This window comes from Chanos chanos, chromosome 16 (genome assembly GCF_902362185.1).
Source record: "Chanos chanos chromosome 16, fChaCha1.1, whole genome shotgun sequence".
NCBI classification, from domain to species: domain Eukaryota; kingdom Metazoa; phylum Chordata; class Actinopteri; order Gonorynchiformes; family Chanidae; genus Chanos; species Chanos chanos.
This window is the reverse complement of record NC_044510.1, coordinates 3,046,744-3,067,816: the sequence shown is the minus strand read 5'-3', so window position 1 is coordinate 3,067,816 and position 21,073 is coordinate 3,046,744. Positions and strand designations below refer to the sequence as shown.

Sequence of the window (21,073 nt, the reverse complement as noted above, 5' to 3'; positions counted from 1 at the left end):
ATGGGATGGTGAGGAGGGGGTGGGGGTGGGGTGGGGGGGTGGGGGTGGGGTGGGGGGGTCGCCGTTCATTATTTGAATTCAGTCATGGTCCGCTTTGTGAGCAGCTCACGACTTGAATGGGAGCGATCAGCCAACCATAACAGTACATAATGCATTTTCTGCCTCATCCACAAGTCCAGAAGCGTGCCTCCGGTCGGCGCCACCCCCCCCCCCCCCCCCCCCCCCCCCCCCCCCAACCTGCTGCAAGTGAGCAGTCAGCACAGACCCGGGCCATCGACGGAGAGAAAAGGGAGCGACAGAGAGGACGAGAGGAGGAAAACCAGGCGCTGTTACAGAGGAGGGCCTTTAATTCACTATTTCATAGTTCATGAGATTGGCGTTACATACAGGAGCCCACGGGAAATGTCTCTATATAGAAGTTACACACTGTATGTATTCATATACGTTGCTTTATGAAAGCCTTGGCTCACGTTCTGTTAGCTCCGTTCGTGACACACGATAAATGATAAATTAAAGAAAAAAAAACGGCATAATGTTTTGCACTTTGATTCTAAACACTGCAAACATTTAACGAATTTTGATTCTTTTTTTTTCTTTTTTTTCTTTTGCAAAAATGGTGACTATGTCACAGTTCCATCACAGTATGTTGTCACCTGGGAAGAATGCTGAGTCTTTCTGAAGAAGTGCTCAGCTTGGGTTCCCAGTTGGAAATGGCAGCTGGGCCAGGGGTGCTGAGTGTGGCTGGGACGCTGTAGGAACACGACTGGGCGTGTTTTTCCTGAGGCATTTCGGGTTGGCCAGGGTCCCTCTCCGACTCTGACAGAGCTGAGGTCACTCACAATCACGCAAGTCACAGGGATTTTACTATCCCTCCCATTACCCCAAAACATCCACCGTAATCGCCCTCGTCTGCAGCAGCACAGAACTGAAACTCTACACCCAGAGCAATGCTAAGGTCGAAACACTTTAGGATACCAACTGCGAAAAAAAAGTTACAAAATTTCTCTGGTGAAGCCTTTTTTTTTTTTTTTTTTTTTTTTTGTAGAACACTTTACTTACATGCAGTTTCTCCTATCAACTGAAATATTAAAAAAAAAAAAAAACTGTTGAAATTTATAAATGTTTGACAGTGTACTCAGCTTCAGTCACGTGTACTGTGAATTATTCAAAGCGATACCACATGAAAATACACTGAACTAGTTTTATGGTTAATCTCTGTGGTTACAAGGTCTCTGTTATGCTGGGGGTTTTTTTTGTCAAATGTATAGATGCGTGACCGTCTACACACATGTTGTGTATATATCTACTCATGCGTGACCATGTGTTTGTGTGTATATATGTTGTGTGACTGTGTGTATTTATGTGACCATGTGCTTGTGTGTGAAAGCCTGTATGTGTGTGTCTGTGCATGTTTGTTTGTGGGCCTGTGTGCGCGTGCATTCGTCTGTGCGTGCATGTGCGTGCATGTGTGTGTGTGTGTGTGTGTGTGTGCGTGTGTGTGTGTTTGTGTATGAGTGTGTCTATGTGTGCAAAAGGAATACTATGAAGGAGGTCCTCTGTGACTTTTGGTCTTACGGTCGCGTTAACCACCCTAAACATTTCTCACAGGACCCTTGTCTCTCTCCCTGCAGGCTTAGCCTCCATTTTGTCATGTGTTGGAGGAATGGAGTGATCCTCTCACAAGCAGAAGAAGGGCAGAAATGGAGCAAAGTGATTCTCAAAGGAGAATGTCATGTCAAGGGGGCAAAGGCAGGGAAGGGAGGGGTGGGGGGTAAGCACTACAGCACTCACCACAGCGGAGAAACGGAGACCAAAGCACGTCCATACCCCCTCATCCAATCAGTGGTGAAAATGAGAGAACGAGGTTAATTGTTTTGGGCACTGACAGCAGTGAGCTTGCTCCTTGGCACAGAGCGACTAGAAAGAAAGAAAGAAAGAAAGAAAGAGAGAGAGAGAGAGAGAGAGAGAGAGAGAGAGAGAGAAAGCAAGCAAGAAAGAAGGAAAGGGGGTAGGATTTCAGCACTGTTTTTGTGTGAGACAATAGACTTTGACCTGAATCTAAACTGACATGTTAGTCAAATTCACAGCCTAAGCTTAAATCTGACTGATGCTTTGTTTTTTCAGTGTTATTACAGTACAGAAAAGGAAATTCAACAGTTCCAGTCAGACCCAGCGACTTCTGCCAAGTCTGAAAGAACAGCTTTGTGCCTGGCACTTCTCTCCCGTCAAAGACTACCACAGTGACTCATCACCGAACATTATCTTTTTTTTTCTGATTTAGATCAAAGGAAATTCTCTCTCTTTTTTTTTCTTTGTCTTTTCTAGCAATTTGCCACTAAGAAAATCATTGCGCTGAAGAGTTGGACGGACTGTGTTTTCCGAGCTGGAATGCTGCTCTTGAAAAGTAGTTATGGCTTAATGAGAATTCCATTTGCAGCAGGAAGGAAGGGCTTAGAATGCATGTCCCTCAGCGATTCCAGCCAATGTTAATCACCATCCCTTTGCACTCACGAAAGGGTCCAGCTTAAAGACAGAGAGAGAGAGAGAGAGAGGGAGAGGGAGAGAGGATAGAGAGAGAGACAGAGGGAGGGAGGGAGGGAGAGAGAGAGAGAGAGAGAGAGAGAGAGAGAAGGAGGGAGAGAGAGAGAGAGAGAGAGAGAGAGAGAGACAGAAGGCGAAAGAGAGGGAGGGAGAGAGAGAGAGAGAGAGAGAGAGAGAAAGAGAGAGAAATTTTTCAAAAAGAGGACAAGGACAGACCAAACCTCCAGTGCCTTTTCAGCTGAGTGGTTTTGTTTGAATATTTTCACAGAGAAAAAGAGATCTCTGTGCAGTCAAACCTGACAGTACTGGCATTTTTATTTTTCAACAATATCTCTCCCTAGTTGATTTCCTAAACACTTTATTTGAAAATGTAAATACCATCTCTCTCTCTCTCTCTCTCTCTCTCTCTCTCTGGCTAAACTCCCGGATGTGATAGACACCAGGTCTCCGGAGATCCTGTCCCAGTGGAGGTAGTGCTCTCTGCTCCTTCTCTTTTTTCATGAAGTATTAGTTATGTCTGACAGAGCTCCTTAAGACAAATGGCAGCCATATGGAGACACACACACACACACACACACACACACACACGCACACACACACGCACACACACGCACACACACACATGCCTCAATGTCTTTTGTTTTTTTCATATCATAGAGGATAAGGGAACCTCAGACATTTGAATCTATATGCTTGATTTTTGCAACAGAAGTGCTCATGGATCCCAATAAAAAAAAAAAATGGGCCATTCACCATCTGCTTAATGTCTGTCCATTACCCAGATACATAAACATGCAGACTAACTACACCTATTATTGTCCTCTGAGGAATTTTAACACTTTACAAAATGCTGCAATAACTGTAAATACCTGTTTATACTATTTATATACCATGTTTAATATCAAATAAAATAAACGAAACGTTCATATTTTGGAGCCTAACTGCAGAGTGATGTTTAACTGTTGTCGTGTTATAGTTTGCCAGTGATTCCCATGTCAACAGAAATGTAATCACACAAGTTACATTTTGTGTGACTCACTGTTGAGCAAAATCAACTGAAAGAAAGTTTTATTTATTTTAAATCCCTTTCAAAAATGATGATCACGTTATTCCTCTGTTATGTCTCAGCTCTTAAATGTGATCAGAACATATTTTGACATGAAGTACTTTGATTATATCCTTTATGACCTAAAATCAGCCAAATGGCTCCATGGCAACGTATTCGCACAAACACTAAAAATTATGTTATTCCTTTGGGGACAGACAAAGCTCTCTCTGGTATGCGTACGTGATATCAGCCCAATGTTTCACTGACATCTCCGTCTCATGGATCTAAAATATAGTGTGTGTTTCCCTTGCGATTTCCCTCATTAGTATAAAGGGGAAAAAAATATGAATTAACGCGCCCTCTGTGTACCTCTTTCTGTTTCCTTTAACCTTCCCTCTTTTGCTCCACCCAGCACCCACCAAACCCACCCCACTGCATTTGCTCTGACCGGTTTGCAGTGCGGCAAGGGTAAACTGGCTCCCATGGACCTACTTCTGTCCACTGGAGCAGTATTAACTTACTGTGTGGTGTTGCCAGGGGTAACTGCTGGAAACCTCCCAGTGGGTATCTGAGAGAAGGGGGGGGGGGGGGGGGGTAAAATGACATCATCTTGGTGATTGAGACTGGGTTGAACTGTGTCTTCCCCCCCACCGCCTCTTAAAAGTGACACAAGACATCATAAAGTTTTTCTTTTTGTAATTCTACCCCCATCCCCCCCACCCGCGTCCCTTTTTTTTTTTTTATTAATTGCATCATACGTGGGCTTCACAATGATTTCACCTGGTACCAAAAATACTCCCCTACGTTACCCCAAAGGGAACAGCTGAGCTGGTTAATTCTCCCGGGGGGCCACCCGATCTCCCATGCCACCCCCCCCCCCTCCCCAAACCTTACCGAATTTCTCTTTCCTTCCTTCCTCTAGCTCTCTTCTAATAGCTCCCTTGTTCCTGTCCGACAAAACTGGCCTTTTGTGGCTGCTTGCGGAGCAACATTAAAAACAGGAATAGGGAAAATTGTAAACAGGAGGCTTCTGGCATTACAGGCCAAAGCATACACTAACACTCTGAGGCCTACTTCAGTCTAAGCAGAGAAACAGATCCTTGTTGCTAAGGAGACCGAGGGGGTTATGGGAATTCAGAGGCATTGCCTGAAGCGTCTGAGTCAGGCCGGGGCCGGAGATATCTGCCGGTGGAAACAGTAACTTCCTATTTTGTTCTATGGCATATGGTAACGCGACTGCAGTTAGATGCAAAGCAGCTTTGGACCACGCTTTTCACGAGCCAAGCTCTGTGTCAGCACCCCACACCCACCAACACAGCCCCCCCCCCCCCCCCCCCCCCCCTTTTCCAGGTCAGCTGGTTTGAGGATCAGTTTGTAGAGGTGTCAGCGTCCTGGAGGCCAAACTTAACTCAGGCGGCTTTATCATGAGTGAGAAGTGAACACGCGCTTTGCTTCTTTGGGGTGTTTGGCTCTTGCTGGCTGATCAAATAGCGCAAATATCCACCAGAAGAAGAACTACCGCTTTTCATTTTACCCAGTGAAAGAAGCTATAACATCAGCTACAGAATGATCTTCTTCAGAACACAGTCGTGTTAGGACCTGGTGGGACATGGGCAGGGGTCAGCAGTGGTATTAAAAGACTTAACTTCTGAAAATCCAACCTGTCCCATCATCATGTTTTCACTCAGCCATTAAAGGCTGAATTTTAAGTTTGCGTTCACTCACTCACTCACTCACTCACTCACTCACTCACTCACGCATTATCTAAGCAGCTTATCCTAATTAAGGTTGAGGGGGGTGCTGGAGCCTATCCTAGCATTCATTGGGCGAAAGGCAGGGAAACACCCTTGACAGGGCTCCAGTCTATCGCAGGGCAGACACACAGACAAACACATTCTCACCTAAGGGCAATTTTTCAGTATCTCCAATTTGCCTGACTTGCATGTCTTTGGACTGTGGGAGGAAACCGGAGCTACTGGAGGTAACTCACGCAGACACGAGGAAAACATGCAAACTAATTTCAGCAGTAGCCTAATGTTTCATTACAACTGAATGGTAACTTAGCTGCTGTTGGCTAGAAAGCTAATCCAGAGTGTGAGCTGGAGATATCTGAATGTATCCTGTCATTTTTTTTTATATAAATTGTCAGACATTAAACAGTTTGGTCCACTATAAGGTTTTTATGAAAATCACAGTGTACATGCAGGCTGTTGACGGGACATTTAAACATTGTACCCAACATAGCAAAGACAGCTAAGAAAGGAAGGGTGAATCATTTGCCTTTGATACATTGACACTGAGGCCTTGATGTAGCCCAGTACTATTTACTCATGACTCTAAAGCCCCTTTCACACATGCACTGCAACCCTAAAATAATCAGGATTCTAACCGGAGGGGCTGTATGTGTGAACAAAAATGTCCGAATCAGTCGACTCGGATTCTAAACGGGCTTTATTCTACCAGCCCCCTCACACAAACTCTTTGTTTGGGTCCATGTGTGAGTCGATTATACTCCGGAGTGAGTATGCACAGCTAGCACGTGGGTGTGTTGATGCTGTTTCTAACTTGCGACTGGCGCGAAACCGGAAGAATACAAACATCCAAGGGTGAAGGAGAAGGGTCATTTACGCAAAGACGCTTAAGAAAATGTCTAACTGGAGAGGCAACGAGATTTGGGAACTTCTGTCGGTAAGGGCCGACGCCGAGATCGTCAGACAAAAGTCGGTAGCCTTGTCCGCTGTTTTCGATTTGTTGTAAACAAAACATTGCGATTTTTAGCAGAGTACTTTTTGTGTCACATCCTGCCTCCTGCACGTTCTGCCCAGGTGCCATCTCCCTCCTAAACCAAACGGAGCATTTCCAGTATGTGTGAAAGCGTCTGACTCGGACTGTCTGCTGCTGTGTGCTGCATGTGTGAAAGGGCAGCTTCAGACATAATGCTAACCTGATTCTGCGGTTATAGTCCGTAGTGCATATGTGAAAACAGCTTAATTCACTATCAATTTTACATGCAACTTCCTGACATAAAATATGTCATGCGCTAACTCAGATACGCAAGGCATTCACAAAATGACATGAAAAGTAATGTATGTTTAGCCCAGAACAATGAGGAAAGGTGTATGTTTGGCTGGTGATTCCTGATTCCATCGGTATGAGTTAGGTAAAGTCATAACGACCATGAAATCTATACACATTGCATAACGTCTTGGGAGAGTGCTGAGGTGCCTCCTTCCTTCCTTCCTCTAAGTGTGTTAAGATGAAGGATGTGACCCTATTTGTGATGGCTGTCATCTCTAATTAAAGAGCTATTTTAGCTTATAATGAGACAGAGTGAATGAATGATGGCAACAGGGACAAACTATTTTTTTTATTTTATTTTATTTTTTTATATAATTGTAAGTGGTTGGACGGTCAGAGAGCTCTGAGTGTTCAGACCGAACCATTAGCTGCTAACTGACATATCCTTCAAAGCGCACACACATATGGTGTTGGAGATAAAAGGAGTGTTTCGCACCTTTCTGACATATATAGATGTCTTTTAGGTACGATATCAAATCCCCTGTGAGTCTAACCCTAACCCTTTTTTTTTTCCAGGCTTTTCTGGGCTCGTCCCACTGTCGCATGCTCGCTGGAATACTTTGAACTCCCAGCTGCTCTTTGAAGGCAAATCATAAAAAAGGGCCCTTTTATATTCGCGCCCCAATCGCTTTGATGGGTTTGTCACTTTGTACAGTGTTCTCTAAACCTTCCCGAGGAGGCTGGAGCGCGTAGTCTGTCAAGCCAGACAGAAACGATGGGTTTAGACCAACAGGGAACCCTGGAGGCAAAGCTCAAAAAACAAGAAAACCTGGAATGTCTCCTGCACACATGCTAGCCATTGGTCTCCTTGTTGTGGTCAGCTATTTCACTTCCCAGCCGACTCTGCCTCCCTGTTTTCCATTAATATCCATAGTTCACCATGGTTATCATATCACATTCTGCACTTCCTGTGTAAGTCATTTTCCCTTGGTAGGCACAGAAAAAGACTTTTCTTTTTTTTTTTTTCTTTTCCCCCTTTGAAAGAAAAAACGCTTAGATCCAAAATGGTGGCTGTTGACAGGCAGCCCTTGTCCAGTCCTCTTGTCCCAAGAATGTGGCGCTTTGTGTCTCGTTGTGAGAAAAGACATGGAAACCAGTAGTGGGCAGATTGGGATACCAGATACCCCCATGGCATGATAAAGCAAACAATGAGCCCAAATTAATCTGAGAGCATGTTTTTACATGTACAACAGACAGCATTCAGTGGTCTCGAGCCCTCTTAGGCTACAGCAAAGTGGAATTGCCCCCCCCCCCCCCCCACCTTCCTTTCAAGTTCATGTTTGCTTTTATTTGGAAACAGGCAATTACATCTAAGAATGAAGCAAAGGAAATGAGGAGAGTCTTGGCTGGACCAGGTGGAAGGGGCTTGTGTGTTTGGGGTGGAGGGTGGAGGGGGGTGGGGGGGTGGGGGGGGTGTGTGGATGGAGGTTACTGTTGTATGGGAAAACGAGCGCCCGAGAGAGAGATGGATCTCTCTGGATGGATCTCTGTACCCAGACTCACAAAGGTCCCTGGTCTGGTTCTGGCACAGGGCCAGTGCCGGAGCCCGTTTGTCCCAGGTGTAGAGTATCAAGGCGCCATTCAGAGCCGGGAAGTGTCCTGTGTCACACTGTCCCAGGGCCCAGTCAAAAGAACCGCTGTGTCCTGGGAGCAGTTCCTCAGTCCACTGGTTGTTAAGGTTGTTCTGAAGAATCCGTTCCCTTCATTCAATCACTGTGGGCATTTCCTGCTCTAGCTCAATAGCAAAGCAAACATATTCATCCTGAGTTTATCTCTGAGTTGCGGTGATTGTTCTCTGACTGTATAGGGCACTTAATACAGAGGAAACGGAGGCCGAGTTAAAAATAGATCATTTCATCAGAAGGAAACATATCTTTTTTTTTTTTTTTTTGAAAAGACATCCTGTGATTCGTATGACGGTGACTGTAAGGCAACCTCTGATGATTTTGTGTTACGCACCCTCCATGTGTCATAATTACATAAAAAAGTGTGTAATCCAGTATGTGGATATGTTGTTAAAGTAATTCAATCAAAACTAACCACATTTCTTTTCTTTTAATGCCACACGTGAGACATGTGACACATCGGACCACAGAATACTCTGATGAAGGTTAGAGTATTTCAGTCTTTTAAATATTTAATATTTTATTTTAATCCTGACATTTGAGTTGTCAGACAGATCAAATGAAATAACTCAGACTCTATCCACTATCTACACAATACGAGTTTCATTTTATACTAATGATATCAAGCCCAAGATAACTTTACCAAGGATGCTCTGAGGTGTGAGTCTAGCCAATCGAGAAATTACAGAATTTCAATGAATTCATTCCCTTAACTACCCCTAGATTGAATACAGATGTTGGTGACGATTTTGGACCGTGGCTGTTTTAAGTCATGTCATGATACAAGGTCACAGAAGTGATCCGTTGTCTTGTCTCACAGCGTCAGAGAGAAGCACAGGTAAAGCCGAAGACCTAGCAAATTCACAGAGGACAAGGGGCCAGTAGGAGGCCATTGATCAGCCCTAGCCAATCAGGGAGTTCAATTAGAGAAAAACGGGGGATGGGTTTGTTAGTAAGGAAGAATGGAGGGTGTCGATGGAGGTGGTGTGTGTGTGTGTGTGTGTGTGTGTGTGTGACAGAGCGAGTGGGGGCGGGGGGGGGGTAAGGAACTTGGACAAAAAAAAAAAAAAAAGCCTACATGTTGTTTCAGGTGGTCTAACTCGCAGGCTTCCAACTGGCCCCAGGAAGTGGTCCTCGGGGGTGGTTTTGGCAGTTCATTAGCCCAGATCAAAGGCCTCCACTTCCTCCTGGGTAAACTTGCTCCTCACACATCCACTATGACCCCCCCCAACCCCCAGCACTAATCCAATTGATATGCAGACAATAGGTCTAATTAACAAAGGGGGGCTGTGTGGAGGTAGTTTAGCTCTTAACACACCACACATGCCCGATCAATACACACACACACACACACACACATACACACATACGCACACATGTGCACACACACACACACACACACACACACACACACACACACACACACACACACACACACACACATGTGCACAAACCGTTGAGAGAAGCAACCAAAATAACTGTAAGATATGAAGAAAAAAACAGGTATAGGACAACTTTAAAAATAACCACAGATCAAATGTCAGCTTTCATTCATACAGATGAATGTTGTACCTCAAAACACACTCGTGCACACACAGGGTTTAACACTAAAACAACGGGGCAAATCTTGGCCATATTACCGAAGCTTCCTCCCCTACCCCTGCTGTAATCTGACTTTACTGAATGCCATTCACAGACCATGTGCCTTTTCCCTCATTAATCATTAATGGCTAACAAACAAATAACCTAAGCCATGTCCGGGAGATGTACTCTCTCTCTCTCTCTCCCTTCCTTATCATCCTGAAAAAAAAATGATGTCTCACAGGAAGCGTGGGCTTACAATCAGGATGTGTGTGCAGTCTCTGGGCTTATTTTAGCAGTTAGACTGTCAACTCAGGCCTTCCTCTGGATGAATACTGCTGATTTGGTTTTGCTCATGCTGTTTTTGCTGAATCAGGTTTCAAATATAGCCTGTGTGCTGCATTGGACTCCATGATGTCTCCTCTAATGAATGGAAGAGGAGGAGGAGGAGGAGGACAGGAGATTCTCCGCTCTTCAGCAGCGGCTGAGAGGAGCGTGAAATTCTAGTCGCACCCTCACACAAACCCCCCACCCCCCCCCCAAAAAAAACGACTTCCACAAGATAGAGAAAGGGGGTTACTTTTGCCTGAGAAATCAAACTCGACATGTTCAAACTCTAAGATAATAACAGATTTCAGAATACATGTAAAAAAAAAAAAAAAAAAAAAAAAAGAATACATGTTTGTTTGATTTGCAAGCCAGAAAAAAAAGAAAGTGCAGTTTTGTTTTGTTTTTGTTTTTTTTTGTGGGGAAAAAAAAAACAAGACATTTTGAAATTCTCTCCTGAGTGACGGGAACACAAACACACCACCAAAAGGAGAAGCGGTGGAGAAGAGCCAGGGTTTTTGGCACAGGGCTTTTTGGCGCGGTATTGACCTTGAGAAGGTAAACATTGCGTTTTGTCATACTCATGCTTACTGAGGCGCTCACTGCAGGCCCCGCTGCTGAAAAACACAGGTTAGAAATGTAGGATAGATCTATCAAAGCCAAATATTATTCTGGTAAGAATTTGGGCATATAGATATAGATCTATTGATATTATATAACACAAGATATTGGTCATATATTTCCATAAAGAGTTACAGAGTTTTTAGAGTTCTTCTCTTCTTAAATAATACACAGATAAGACACATTGCAAGACACAAATAGATTGACTGGGCTTAATTGAGCAAGGTTGAGCTAGGTATCAGAAAAATGTGGCGTAGCAATACTAAACTTGTGGGATATGTTTTTCCCCACGAAGGTTGTTTAAGATCACCGATAGTTTCAGACATGTAATAACAACATGTCAAGCTTGTCCACAGTTTTAGACTGACTGGTATACATTGCAGGTTAAGAGGTGAAGAACGCTAGCACTGTTTGAGGAGGTATGACCACAAACTGGGCAGCAATGTACACCACCCAACACACATGCACACACACATGCAACTGCACACAGACAAACACACACACACATACACACACACACACACGTAAACGCACACAGACACACGCTTGTGCAGACACACACACACACACCCACACGCAATTGCACACAGACAAACACACACACGAGCATGCACACACAAACAAAAACACACACACACACACACACACAAATAAAAATACACACACACACACACACACACACACGTAAACGCACACAGACACCCAGCCACACGCTTGTGCACACACACAAAAACACACACACACACGCAAACGCGCACACATTAAGCATACAAATAAACCAATGGGTCTTCTCAGACAACCACAGACTGTTTCAGCATTCACAATTAATCCAGTCTGGGTGACATAGACTCTGGGTTTGTTGTCCTCATTGCAACGAGGTCTCTATTTTTGTGTTATGCCTACGACGTTCTACATTACATCATTACTGTATTTGGTCACGTTAGTCTGGACGACTGAGTCCACTGGACGGAGGCGATTTTGTCCTCTCGGCTCTTGGCCGTCACTCCTTCTCAGCTCTGTCACTCCAGAAAATTCTCTCTTGTTTAGAAGTGAATGATGCGGGGCCTGTTTCTTGGAGCGAGAAAAGGGGACCCCTGTATCTGAGTGTCTTTGTTGTTTTGGACAGTGGGACTGAAAGTATTTGGGGTGGGCCTGTAATTGTAAAGAGGGTGCAGCTAGAGGAATGCCCAGAATGCGAGCGGGGCGGATTCACGCCCCCGGCATGTGGGTCGCATTTCGTTGCCGGTTTGTTCCGCAGGTGAGAGTTCAGGGCGGCTTCTGTCACCTCCCCTGATGGGAGGTCAGAGGTCGCGCACTCGAGAGGGTTCAGATTTCCTTTCCATAAATGCCAAAAATTACCCCCCCCCCTTCCCCCAAATCGACCCACACAGGTCTGGCTCAACCAAAGTTCACATTCTCTGCATACGTCTCACTAAGGAGCTCCTTCCTGAGAGTTTGATACAGAGTTCAGGGACCCCCCTCAGTTTTACCAGTGGAGCTAATGCTTTTCCAATCAGGCAACCAGAAACACAGCACCAGAGCTTCAAACTAGCAGACCAAAAGAGAGAGAGAGAGAGAGAGAGAGAGAGAGAGAGAGGGAGAGAGAGAGAGAGAGAGAGGGAGGGAGAGAGAGAGGGAGAGAGAGAGGGAGAGAGAGAGAGAGAGGGAGAGACTTTGACTGATTGTGCTTTGGCTACAGCCGGTTTTCATGGAAAAGTTATCATTACTGTAAGAAACCGTAATTGCAAAACCGTTTGGGCTGTCACAGAAAACTAAGGGGGAAAAAAGAAGAGGAGGAAAGAGAGGTTGAATGACACAGTTTGAAGAAATAGATTTGTGAAAAAAATCCATAAATAAACTTCATGTATATGAGAGCATGTATATACACACACACACGCACATATATATGTGTGTATGTGTGTGTGTGTGTGTGTGTGTGTGTATATATATATATATATATATATATATATATATATATATATATATATATATACACACACACACACATATATATATATATATACATATATATACATATACACACACACAATGATACACACCGATATTTTCTAACAGGGGGGTGGCCCAGTGCTCACTGACACTACTCCATGGAGTATATAGGGGGATGGCAGGTTAACAACAGGGATGCATTTGGGTCATTTTGCCAACAAGGGCAACTCCCTCATCCCCCTACAAATCGCCTACTGTATATGTATATTATATATATATATATATATATATATATATATATATATATATATACATATACACACACACACACACACACACACATATATATATATAAAAACTATAATTAATTTTCTTTGGGGCATTGAAGAAGACATTATATTTAGTGCCATGCTTTCCTAACTGGAAGTTTGGCCTCATTAACTTCACTGTTACATTGTAATTACTGTCTACAGTAAAAATGTATCCAGAATTTACACGAGCAGACCATCAGTTCTTGCATAAATTACCGTGTTTTAAAAGAAAATAATATAGTAATGCAGTAATAATTATTTACAAAGAAATCCTTGAATATGTTTAATGCATGTAAACGAGTATATATTCCAAGTCCAGGACTGTTTGAAATACCCTGTGATTGAAATTTTATAGCAAATGCATTGGGCTATGGTACAAGGCCATGTGCTTTTATAATTCACCAGCTACAGCCCTCAGCTGCCAGCCAAAAATGGAAACTCACAGAACACACATGTAACGATGACATAAGGGCTAACAAGAACACACAAGCGCGCCTGCCTACACACACACAGACACGTATACACACACACGTGCGCACACACACACGCGCACATACACGCGCACACACACACACACACACACACGCACACACACACACACACGCACACACACACAGACACGTATACACACACACACACAGACACGTATACACACACACACGCACACACAGACACACACACACACACAGACACACTTGCTCCGCTCCAAACCAAAGACCCTTCTCGGTTTAAAATCGTACAAACACAGTCTCTGAAAAAAACCCTTTTCTGCTATGGTGAGGAAGTCAATATTTGAGGAGTTCAGACTGCCTGCCACTCTGTGCTAGATCCATCCCTTCCACTCAAAGTGAGTTTTTATAGAACATGTCCTATAAACATTATATCATGTTTATGTTTATATCGTACAAACAGTAACAACATCTCGTCTCGTCTAACAACACTGTCTCGTAAACACAAATGGGAAAAATATGCCAGTCGAAAGCGCGTCATTTATCTAGGCCTTGAATTTATGTAGACGCTCGTTCACGACAAAGCCCCTTTACCACAAATGCCAGTGAGCGGAGAAAATGTACAATGTGACTGCGCGCGTGGTTGCTGTGACAAACCAAACAGACAGAGGCGAAATACAGTGATCTGAAAAGTCTTTCATCAGTTTGTGTCGTTCGTAGTTGTGAGACGCGTTATTTCTGGTGGTCATCTCCATAATAAAGCATGACCCCGCTGTGTACTGGAGCTGTGAACAGCCCTCATTTCCTATGCGTTAATCCCGTTTCCACTTTGTGGTAATTAGCAGCAGTAAAAACAATGCGTTAAAACTGTCTTGGAAGTACAGTCTCAGCGTTCTCCCTAAGCGTTTTCGTTCCAGTCTCTAATGTTACAGTTATCAGCGATGACTCATGAATTTGAACAAACGTGTATCTTAGTAGCCTACTGTTATGAGGGTTTATTTAATTAACAATGTAAAGCTGCGGTGTGTTAGAGTGGTGCTGTGTTATAATGACCACTCAAGGAAACAGATTGTCTTAACTTACACGAGCGAATAAATCAAAAGTAGGCTAGTTTCTAAACGAAGATAGTGTTGTCAGGGAAATCAGTGCTAATGTTGCTCTACTTTTAACCTTTGGCAAGATTTGTCAAGCTGAGAGCTATCTGTGGGGGGAGGGCAGACAGAGGGATGTTTAAAAGGAAATTCACAATCATTTCCTTCTTGTGGTTTTGTTACAAATCAACAACATCCTGTTCCTTTGTAGATCCTGCCTGACCTCATGCTGCTGGCGTTTCACTGCCGAGTGTCATAAACGCACTTTTACTGCCCTCGAGCTCGCGAGCTTTGGCTGCCTCCCTTTCCCTTAGCGCCAGTAGTGCAATGCCAAATGATAAGACGACGTAGGAACTTTGCATGATACGTTGTAGACGGCTTTTAAACACCAGTGGCTTGTTTACCTCATCACAAAGTAAGGATAAAGTACACGGGCGTGCACAAGCTAAAAATTAATCCGTTCTTGAACTAATACGTTGGTTATGAAACACATACGGGTCAGTTTTAGCTGAGTTTTGGTCGTTATATAACGTTATAGTTTTGCATTACGTTCCCCGGAGATTCAAACTGGTTTTTTCAAGCATGGCCGAAAGGCAATTTCAGCTGCTGTCAAATCCTTTAATTTGCTAATGACAGGTGATGACTGGCGTTTAAGGAACCCAGGGATCACAAAGTGTTCTCCGCAGTCGTTTAACTGTGAGAGTATATATCTATTTTTACTGTAATACTGTGAGAGCTGACTCATATAATGTTATAAAGGATTGTTACATACGTGTTACATGTGTATGCATCAAGGACGAACGCTTTATTTCTTTACAAACGACTGTCTGCATAATATGTCCATAATCACAGGACAACAGTTAAATTCGGAAATTGGCATGCCTCTCGTGTCGACACCCCGAGGGGACATGAATGGGCAAATGAGTGCAAATATAAATGCAAGCATCAGTGGTGCCTAGGCACATACTCGCTTTATTCATGTAATCCGCACTGACATTGCCCTTGTGACGAAAGCCCCCCTCCCCCTCCCCTTCCATTCATGAAATCCTGGTATCACGCGTGCGCAATGAAATTCGGAGTCCTCCCATTCATAAAAGTGTAACCCCGCATTTGCGCTTCGAGTTGGACTGCCCTCCCATTCACAAAAAAAATCTGTCAAGGCATCTGCGCAGTACGTCTCTCACCCTCCCATTCATAAAAAGCCATTTTCCTCATGTAGTTGCAACATCGTATCAAAAAGCCCGTGTCCTCTCTGTGGTACACTTCGTGCGGATAGTGGTCAGAATTTTTCGTTTTCCTGGTTACGTGGAATTATCTCATTGGAATTTGATTTTAAAGCAACTGTACTCAGCCGACAAGGAAATGCTCTCTTTTTTCAAGCAAGTAAGTATGTGCTTCGTTTTCCACTTAATACAATTCCCTGAATTTCTGTAAAGGCTTCACTGATTATGACTGATTCTAATTACAATGACAAGGGTATGGCTTTGTGCCACTGGATTATTAGTTGACCGATATTGCTTCCCGTCGTTTTTTTTTTTTGTTGTTTTTTTTTTTGCTGCGAGCTGCTCCTGTATTTGCGCCCTGTGTCAATATTGAACTATGCTTTTTACCGTGGCAAGCTTCCGTTGCGAGCGGGGAATAAACACAGCATTTTGGTATAAAGTGGGCATTAAGGGTGACATCGATAGTGTGTCGACTATGTGCTTACAGCAACGAAGAGTGTGATTGCCTCGTGGAAATACGAAAGCAGTACGATTGCGTATAACAGACGCCTTGGTGCCATTTGCCAGAGCAGTCCACCATTCGCATTATATCGAAGATCATGGTATGACGCTCTCCTGCGGCTTTCGCACTCGCTTGTCATGACCATAGGTCAGGTGGTTTTGACAAGTCGTTTCTACCCTAAGAAATCAATGAAGGAAAAAAATATGCTCATCCTTGGTCGCGTTTATTTAACTTCACCGCTTGGTCCGCTTGGCAAAATCCCGAGATAAAATTTCGAAATGTTCTTACGTCCATCCGCTATTATGCAACAAATTGTCCGTAAACATATGTGGTTTATGGCATAAAATGAACTGATCAGTAAAGGCGTAAAATGTACGACGACATGCCTCCATTTGCTCATTCACCTCGTGGGAAGAGTCGCTGCGTGCAACATCTGTGAAGACAGTCAGATTTTGGTGCAAACGGGTTTTTGTCTCATAGCCAAAAATGTTGCAACAGGTTAATTATTTCTATTAGTTACCTATCCAAGTGTTAGAATGCAGCGCTCTGTTGTGTAAACATTTCGTACAAATGTCAACAGATTGGCCACGTCGTCTAAAAAACGCCTTAATGGATTTCATCGGACATATAAATTGATTTATTACGGAATGAACTCGAATATCTTTTTTATTAACAAAGGGAAGCAATGTTTAACAAATACAACACTGAAATTCCCTTGTCAACCTAGAAAAAAAAAACCAGCCGGACCGTATAACTACATCCCATAAACTGTGCGCAGTTGGATTAAAAATGCTTCAGATGTACACTGTTTGAAATATTCGATAATTGTCCGGAGACTGTGGTATTATTTGTAGGCTAATATATTTCGTTAACTGAACTGTTGCAGGCCTGTATTTGCTGCAGGTGACATGTTGCTGCATGCGACAGACCAGAGTTCTAAAAAACTTTTACGGTACAAGGGCAACAGAATTTGTGGACCGTAACCCCAGATTCACTTCGGTTACGACGTCTGCTGTAGTCAGGCAACAATAACTCCGACACGTTTAATCGCAACTCACGTGTCTTAGTGTGTTTTGATATCGTGCTAATTTCTGGTAGTGCCGGTAGCTGCCTGGATTGACGTTGGAATGAATGCACTTATTTCTAAAGAAGCAGGCTTACTTTTAACCAGGACATAGACACAAATGGTGATTATGTGGAACAAACGAAAAATGCAGGTCTGACGTGGTCCGATGTCCAATCAAAAAGTTCATTTTGGCACATCAAAGTTAAGGTCAGGTTTTCAGGTCAGACTAAATCAAACAACTCTTTTTCAAGTGATATATGATATAATGAAAAAAATATATGTTTTAAAATGCAGAGATCAAGAAGTATTGGTTTGTTACTATTAGTAGATTAGCCCTTGTGAATACAGTAATGCTAAGTCTAGCTGTTGTCTCTCCAGGAGTGCTAGATGCTGAGCTGAGCTCTTTGCATGCTGTCTGAGGGAGGCCGTCTACAGATGGAGTCCAGGGGTCCTCATCACATTCCTGGAGTGCCGTCCTCAATCATGGTTCAGCCGCTCCTGGACAGCCGGGTGCCATATGGCCGTCTCCAACACCCGCTCACCATCTACCCCATTGACCAGATGAAGTGCTCGCACGTGGAGAACGATTACATCGACAGTCCTTCCGTGGTCTCCCAGCAGCCGTCCAGTCAAAAGGCTGCCACCAGGGGGAATGAGACCCTGCTGGGGGCCCCGTTCCAGTCCCACCACCACCACCACAACCACCATCACCATCACCATCACCACCTGTCGCGCTGCGATGCTCCAGACGCCACCACCCACCCCTGGATTTCTTTCAGTGGCCGACCCAGTTCCATCAGCAGCAGTAGCAGCACCTCTTCGGACCAGCGCCTGCTGGACCATGCAGCACCTACACCTGTGGTAGAGCCTTACCCAACCGACAGCCTTGCCAGGACCCCTGGGATGGAACCCCCCAAGCTTCTGAGCTCCAAGTCTGTGGACACGAAAGTGTTGGCACCGACCCTTCCGACCAATAAGCAGCATTTGCTGCGGTGCGAGATGTGCGGCAAGTGCCGGTGCACCGAGTGCACTCTTCCCCGGTCGTTACCTTCTTGCTGGGTGTGTAACCAGGAGTGCTTGTGCTCTGCGCAGACGCTGGTGGATGCAGCCACCTGCATGTGTCTGGTGAAGGGTGTCTTCTACCACTGCGCCGAGGATGAGGACGAGGAAGGCTCTTGCGCGGACCGCCCATGCTCCTGCTCCAGCTCCAACTGCTGCGCCCGTTGGACCTTCATGAGCACCCTGTCACTGGTACTGCCCTGCCTCATGTGTTACCTGCCAGCCGCCGGCTGTGCCAAACTGGCACAGAAGTGCTACGACGGCATCAGTCGCCCCGGCTGCCGCTGCAAAAACAGCCCGGGAGTCTGTAAGCCTGCGGAGGTCAAGGGCATTGCGGCACTGGAGAAACAAACCTCGTGATACCTGCACCCTGTCTCGACCTCAAGCGAGGGGGAATACGACGGTAAACTCAAGAGGGACGTCTGCTCCAATTCCGGAGGCCATCCCTTAATCATGGTACTAAAAAAAATGGGTTCATGGTCTAATCCTTGCTGTTCTGGTGTCAATGCCAACAAACATCAACATTTAAAGTTTTCTCTCCCTTAAACGCCATCACGTCCGCGCGAAAAAAAAAAAGGGTGTTTGAGAGTTTAATCTTGCTCTCCTTGATTGCAAGCTGTTTATTTTACCTGTGGGGTGGCTTGGAACGCTTGAAGTAAATACACCCATACAGGAACATTCTATACCTTGGCAAACTCTCTCCAGATATGACAGTAGGCAAACATTCCACTGCATTCCAAGCTGATAACATGCTACAATCACACTAACTTCAACTTAGACTTCAACTTCATGCACCATCTATTTACAAGCTTGTTGTAAAGCTTTTTTTTTTGTTTGTTTGTCTGTTTATTCGTCGACTGAGAAAACAGGAGGGGAAAGATACTTGGTAAGAGGAAGGCAGGATGACAACTTCGTGCACGATGTTCTGCTCGCCTTATCTACCAGAACGTAGGGATGACCTTGTGTCAGAAATGGCCCAACACCAGAGTGGCTGTCTTCTTTAAAGGAAGCTTTGTAGGATCTCACGAGTGTTTCAAAATGCATACCACACCCTGTAAGAACTTCCGTCATTATAAACGCCAATGCTAGCTGTTCATTTGTTAAAGACAAGCCTCCTCAGGGATTGACAATTTACTTTGAATTATACAGCATGTGATTCCAGCTTGACCAATCAGAACTAGGCTTTGCTTAAGAGGGCGACGTCTACCATTTTCACTCTTTTTTGCACAAGATGCGAAGGCAAAAGTGGCAGTTATTATATATATATACAAATATTTAGACACTATCCAAATATAAGCTAGAATGTTGCCACAGGAAGCTATAAAATCGTTTTCCGTTGCCGGCCTTGAGAAAATCAATGCATCGGCCCTTTGTGCAGCCAACATCAACCAACCAAACTCCATATTACTACAAAAGCACAGTATTACGGACATTGGCAACACATGTCCCAATGTACATTTTGAATTCCCACTAGCTACACACACACACACGCGCACACACACACACACACACACACTGCACCATCAACCAATCAACACACTTGCTGCTAATTTCTGATATTTTCTTTTAGTGGACTTTGTAAGAGCGTAAATGGTGTTCCTGAGAATTTGCCACAAAGTTGTAGTCCATTAACTCTTATTTTGTTTTTACGAGCGGCCATACTTGTTGCTTGTTGCACTTGCCAAGTATTGGTCGGATGGCAATTGGTCTTAAAGGTACGGTGCCCTGTTTTGTGGAATGCATTGGGTTTGCCTGCACCCCCTGAAAACCCCCCACCCCACCCCACTCCACAAAACCTGCCCCTCAGAAAACACCGTAGCAAACACATACAAACTCTGAACATGTTCGTCACAATGGCCTTTATATGCGAATGTTTGAATTAGTCGTGTTGCACAGAATAGAATTTTAAGCAGGAGAAAAAAAAAACACTACTGTTCCTAGTCTTGAATGTATAAGGATATAAATTCATCTCTGCAGTTAGAACCAACGATAGGTGCCAAGTAGAATTGGATCGAAAAGCTCACATAGTTAGAGAAGATTTACAAAAGTGTCAGTGATACCTTAGAAAAGAGACCTATGCAGGAAACACGTTCTTGTAAATAGTTTCAAGAGACTAGTCGTCTTTAGCTGCATTTTTAAATGCCCTGCATGGTACAGTTTAACTAAAAGTCAGTACAAAAGTATATTGGTATTCTATATGTTTTGGAGGTGGGAGGGGGTGGGATGGGTAGGGTGAAGATGATGGAATTAGGATTAAAAGAACCGTGGATTAGAAGGGTGGGGGTCTGTTACAAGCACTTGATTTAGAAAAGTGTGGCGGGCAATAAAAAAAAATATACCTCTGTTTATGGTAGCCATGCCTCATTAGCGAGAGGCTAATTCCTGGTTCCTCTGTGGCCCCTGAAACTTTTTAAATTAATCCACTGAAAAAAAAAGCACCATTTAACCCTTGTCCTCCCTTTTATTTGTGTTCGTCAAGGCCAGACCCCCCCCCCCCCTTTCCTCCCACTGCTCAACAGCTTTTCCTGAAGTGGCGTGTCGTCTGCTTCTCTTGATGGTCACATACAGCTGCTGTCTGGGAGAAACACACAACCCTCTCCA

General features: G+C 44.2%; 1 protein-coding gene across 1 annotated transcript; it reads left to right on the top strand.

Annotated features, from left to right (window-relative positions):
• Positions 1-15,875: 15,875 nt before the first annotated feature.
• On the top strand, positions 15,876-20,688 carry spry4 (sprouty homolog 4 (Drosophila)). The gene is made up of 2 exons (XM_030793715.1): positions 15,876-16,005; positions 17,792-20,688. Exon 2 carries the CDS (start codon positions 17,822-17,824, stop codon positions 18,830-18,832), a length of 1,011 nt encoding a protein of 336 aa, XP_030649575.1. The 5' UTR covers positions 15,876-16,005; positions 17,792-17,821; the 3' UTR covers positions 18,833-20,688.
• Positions 20,689-21,073: the final 385 nt, after the last annotated feature.

Excerpts from the sequence above, each read along its gene's own strand:
- spry4 (XM_030793715.1), top strand. The coding sequence starts at position 17,822 with ATGCTGTCTGAGGGAGGCCGTCTACAGATGGAGTCCAGGGGTCCTCAT.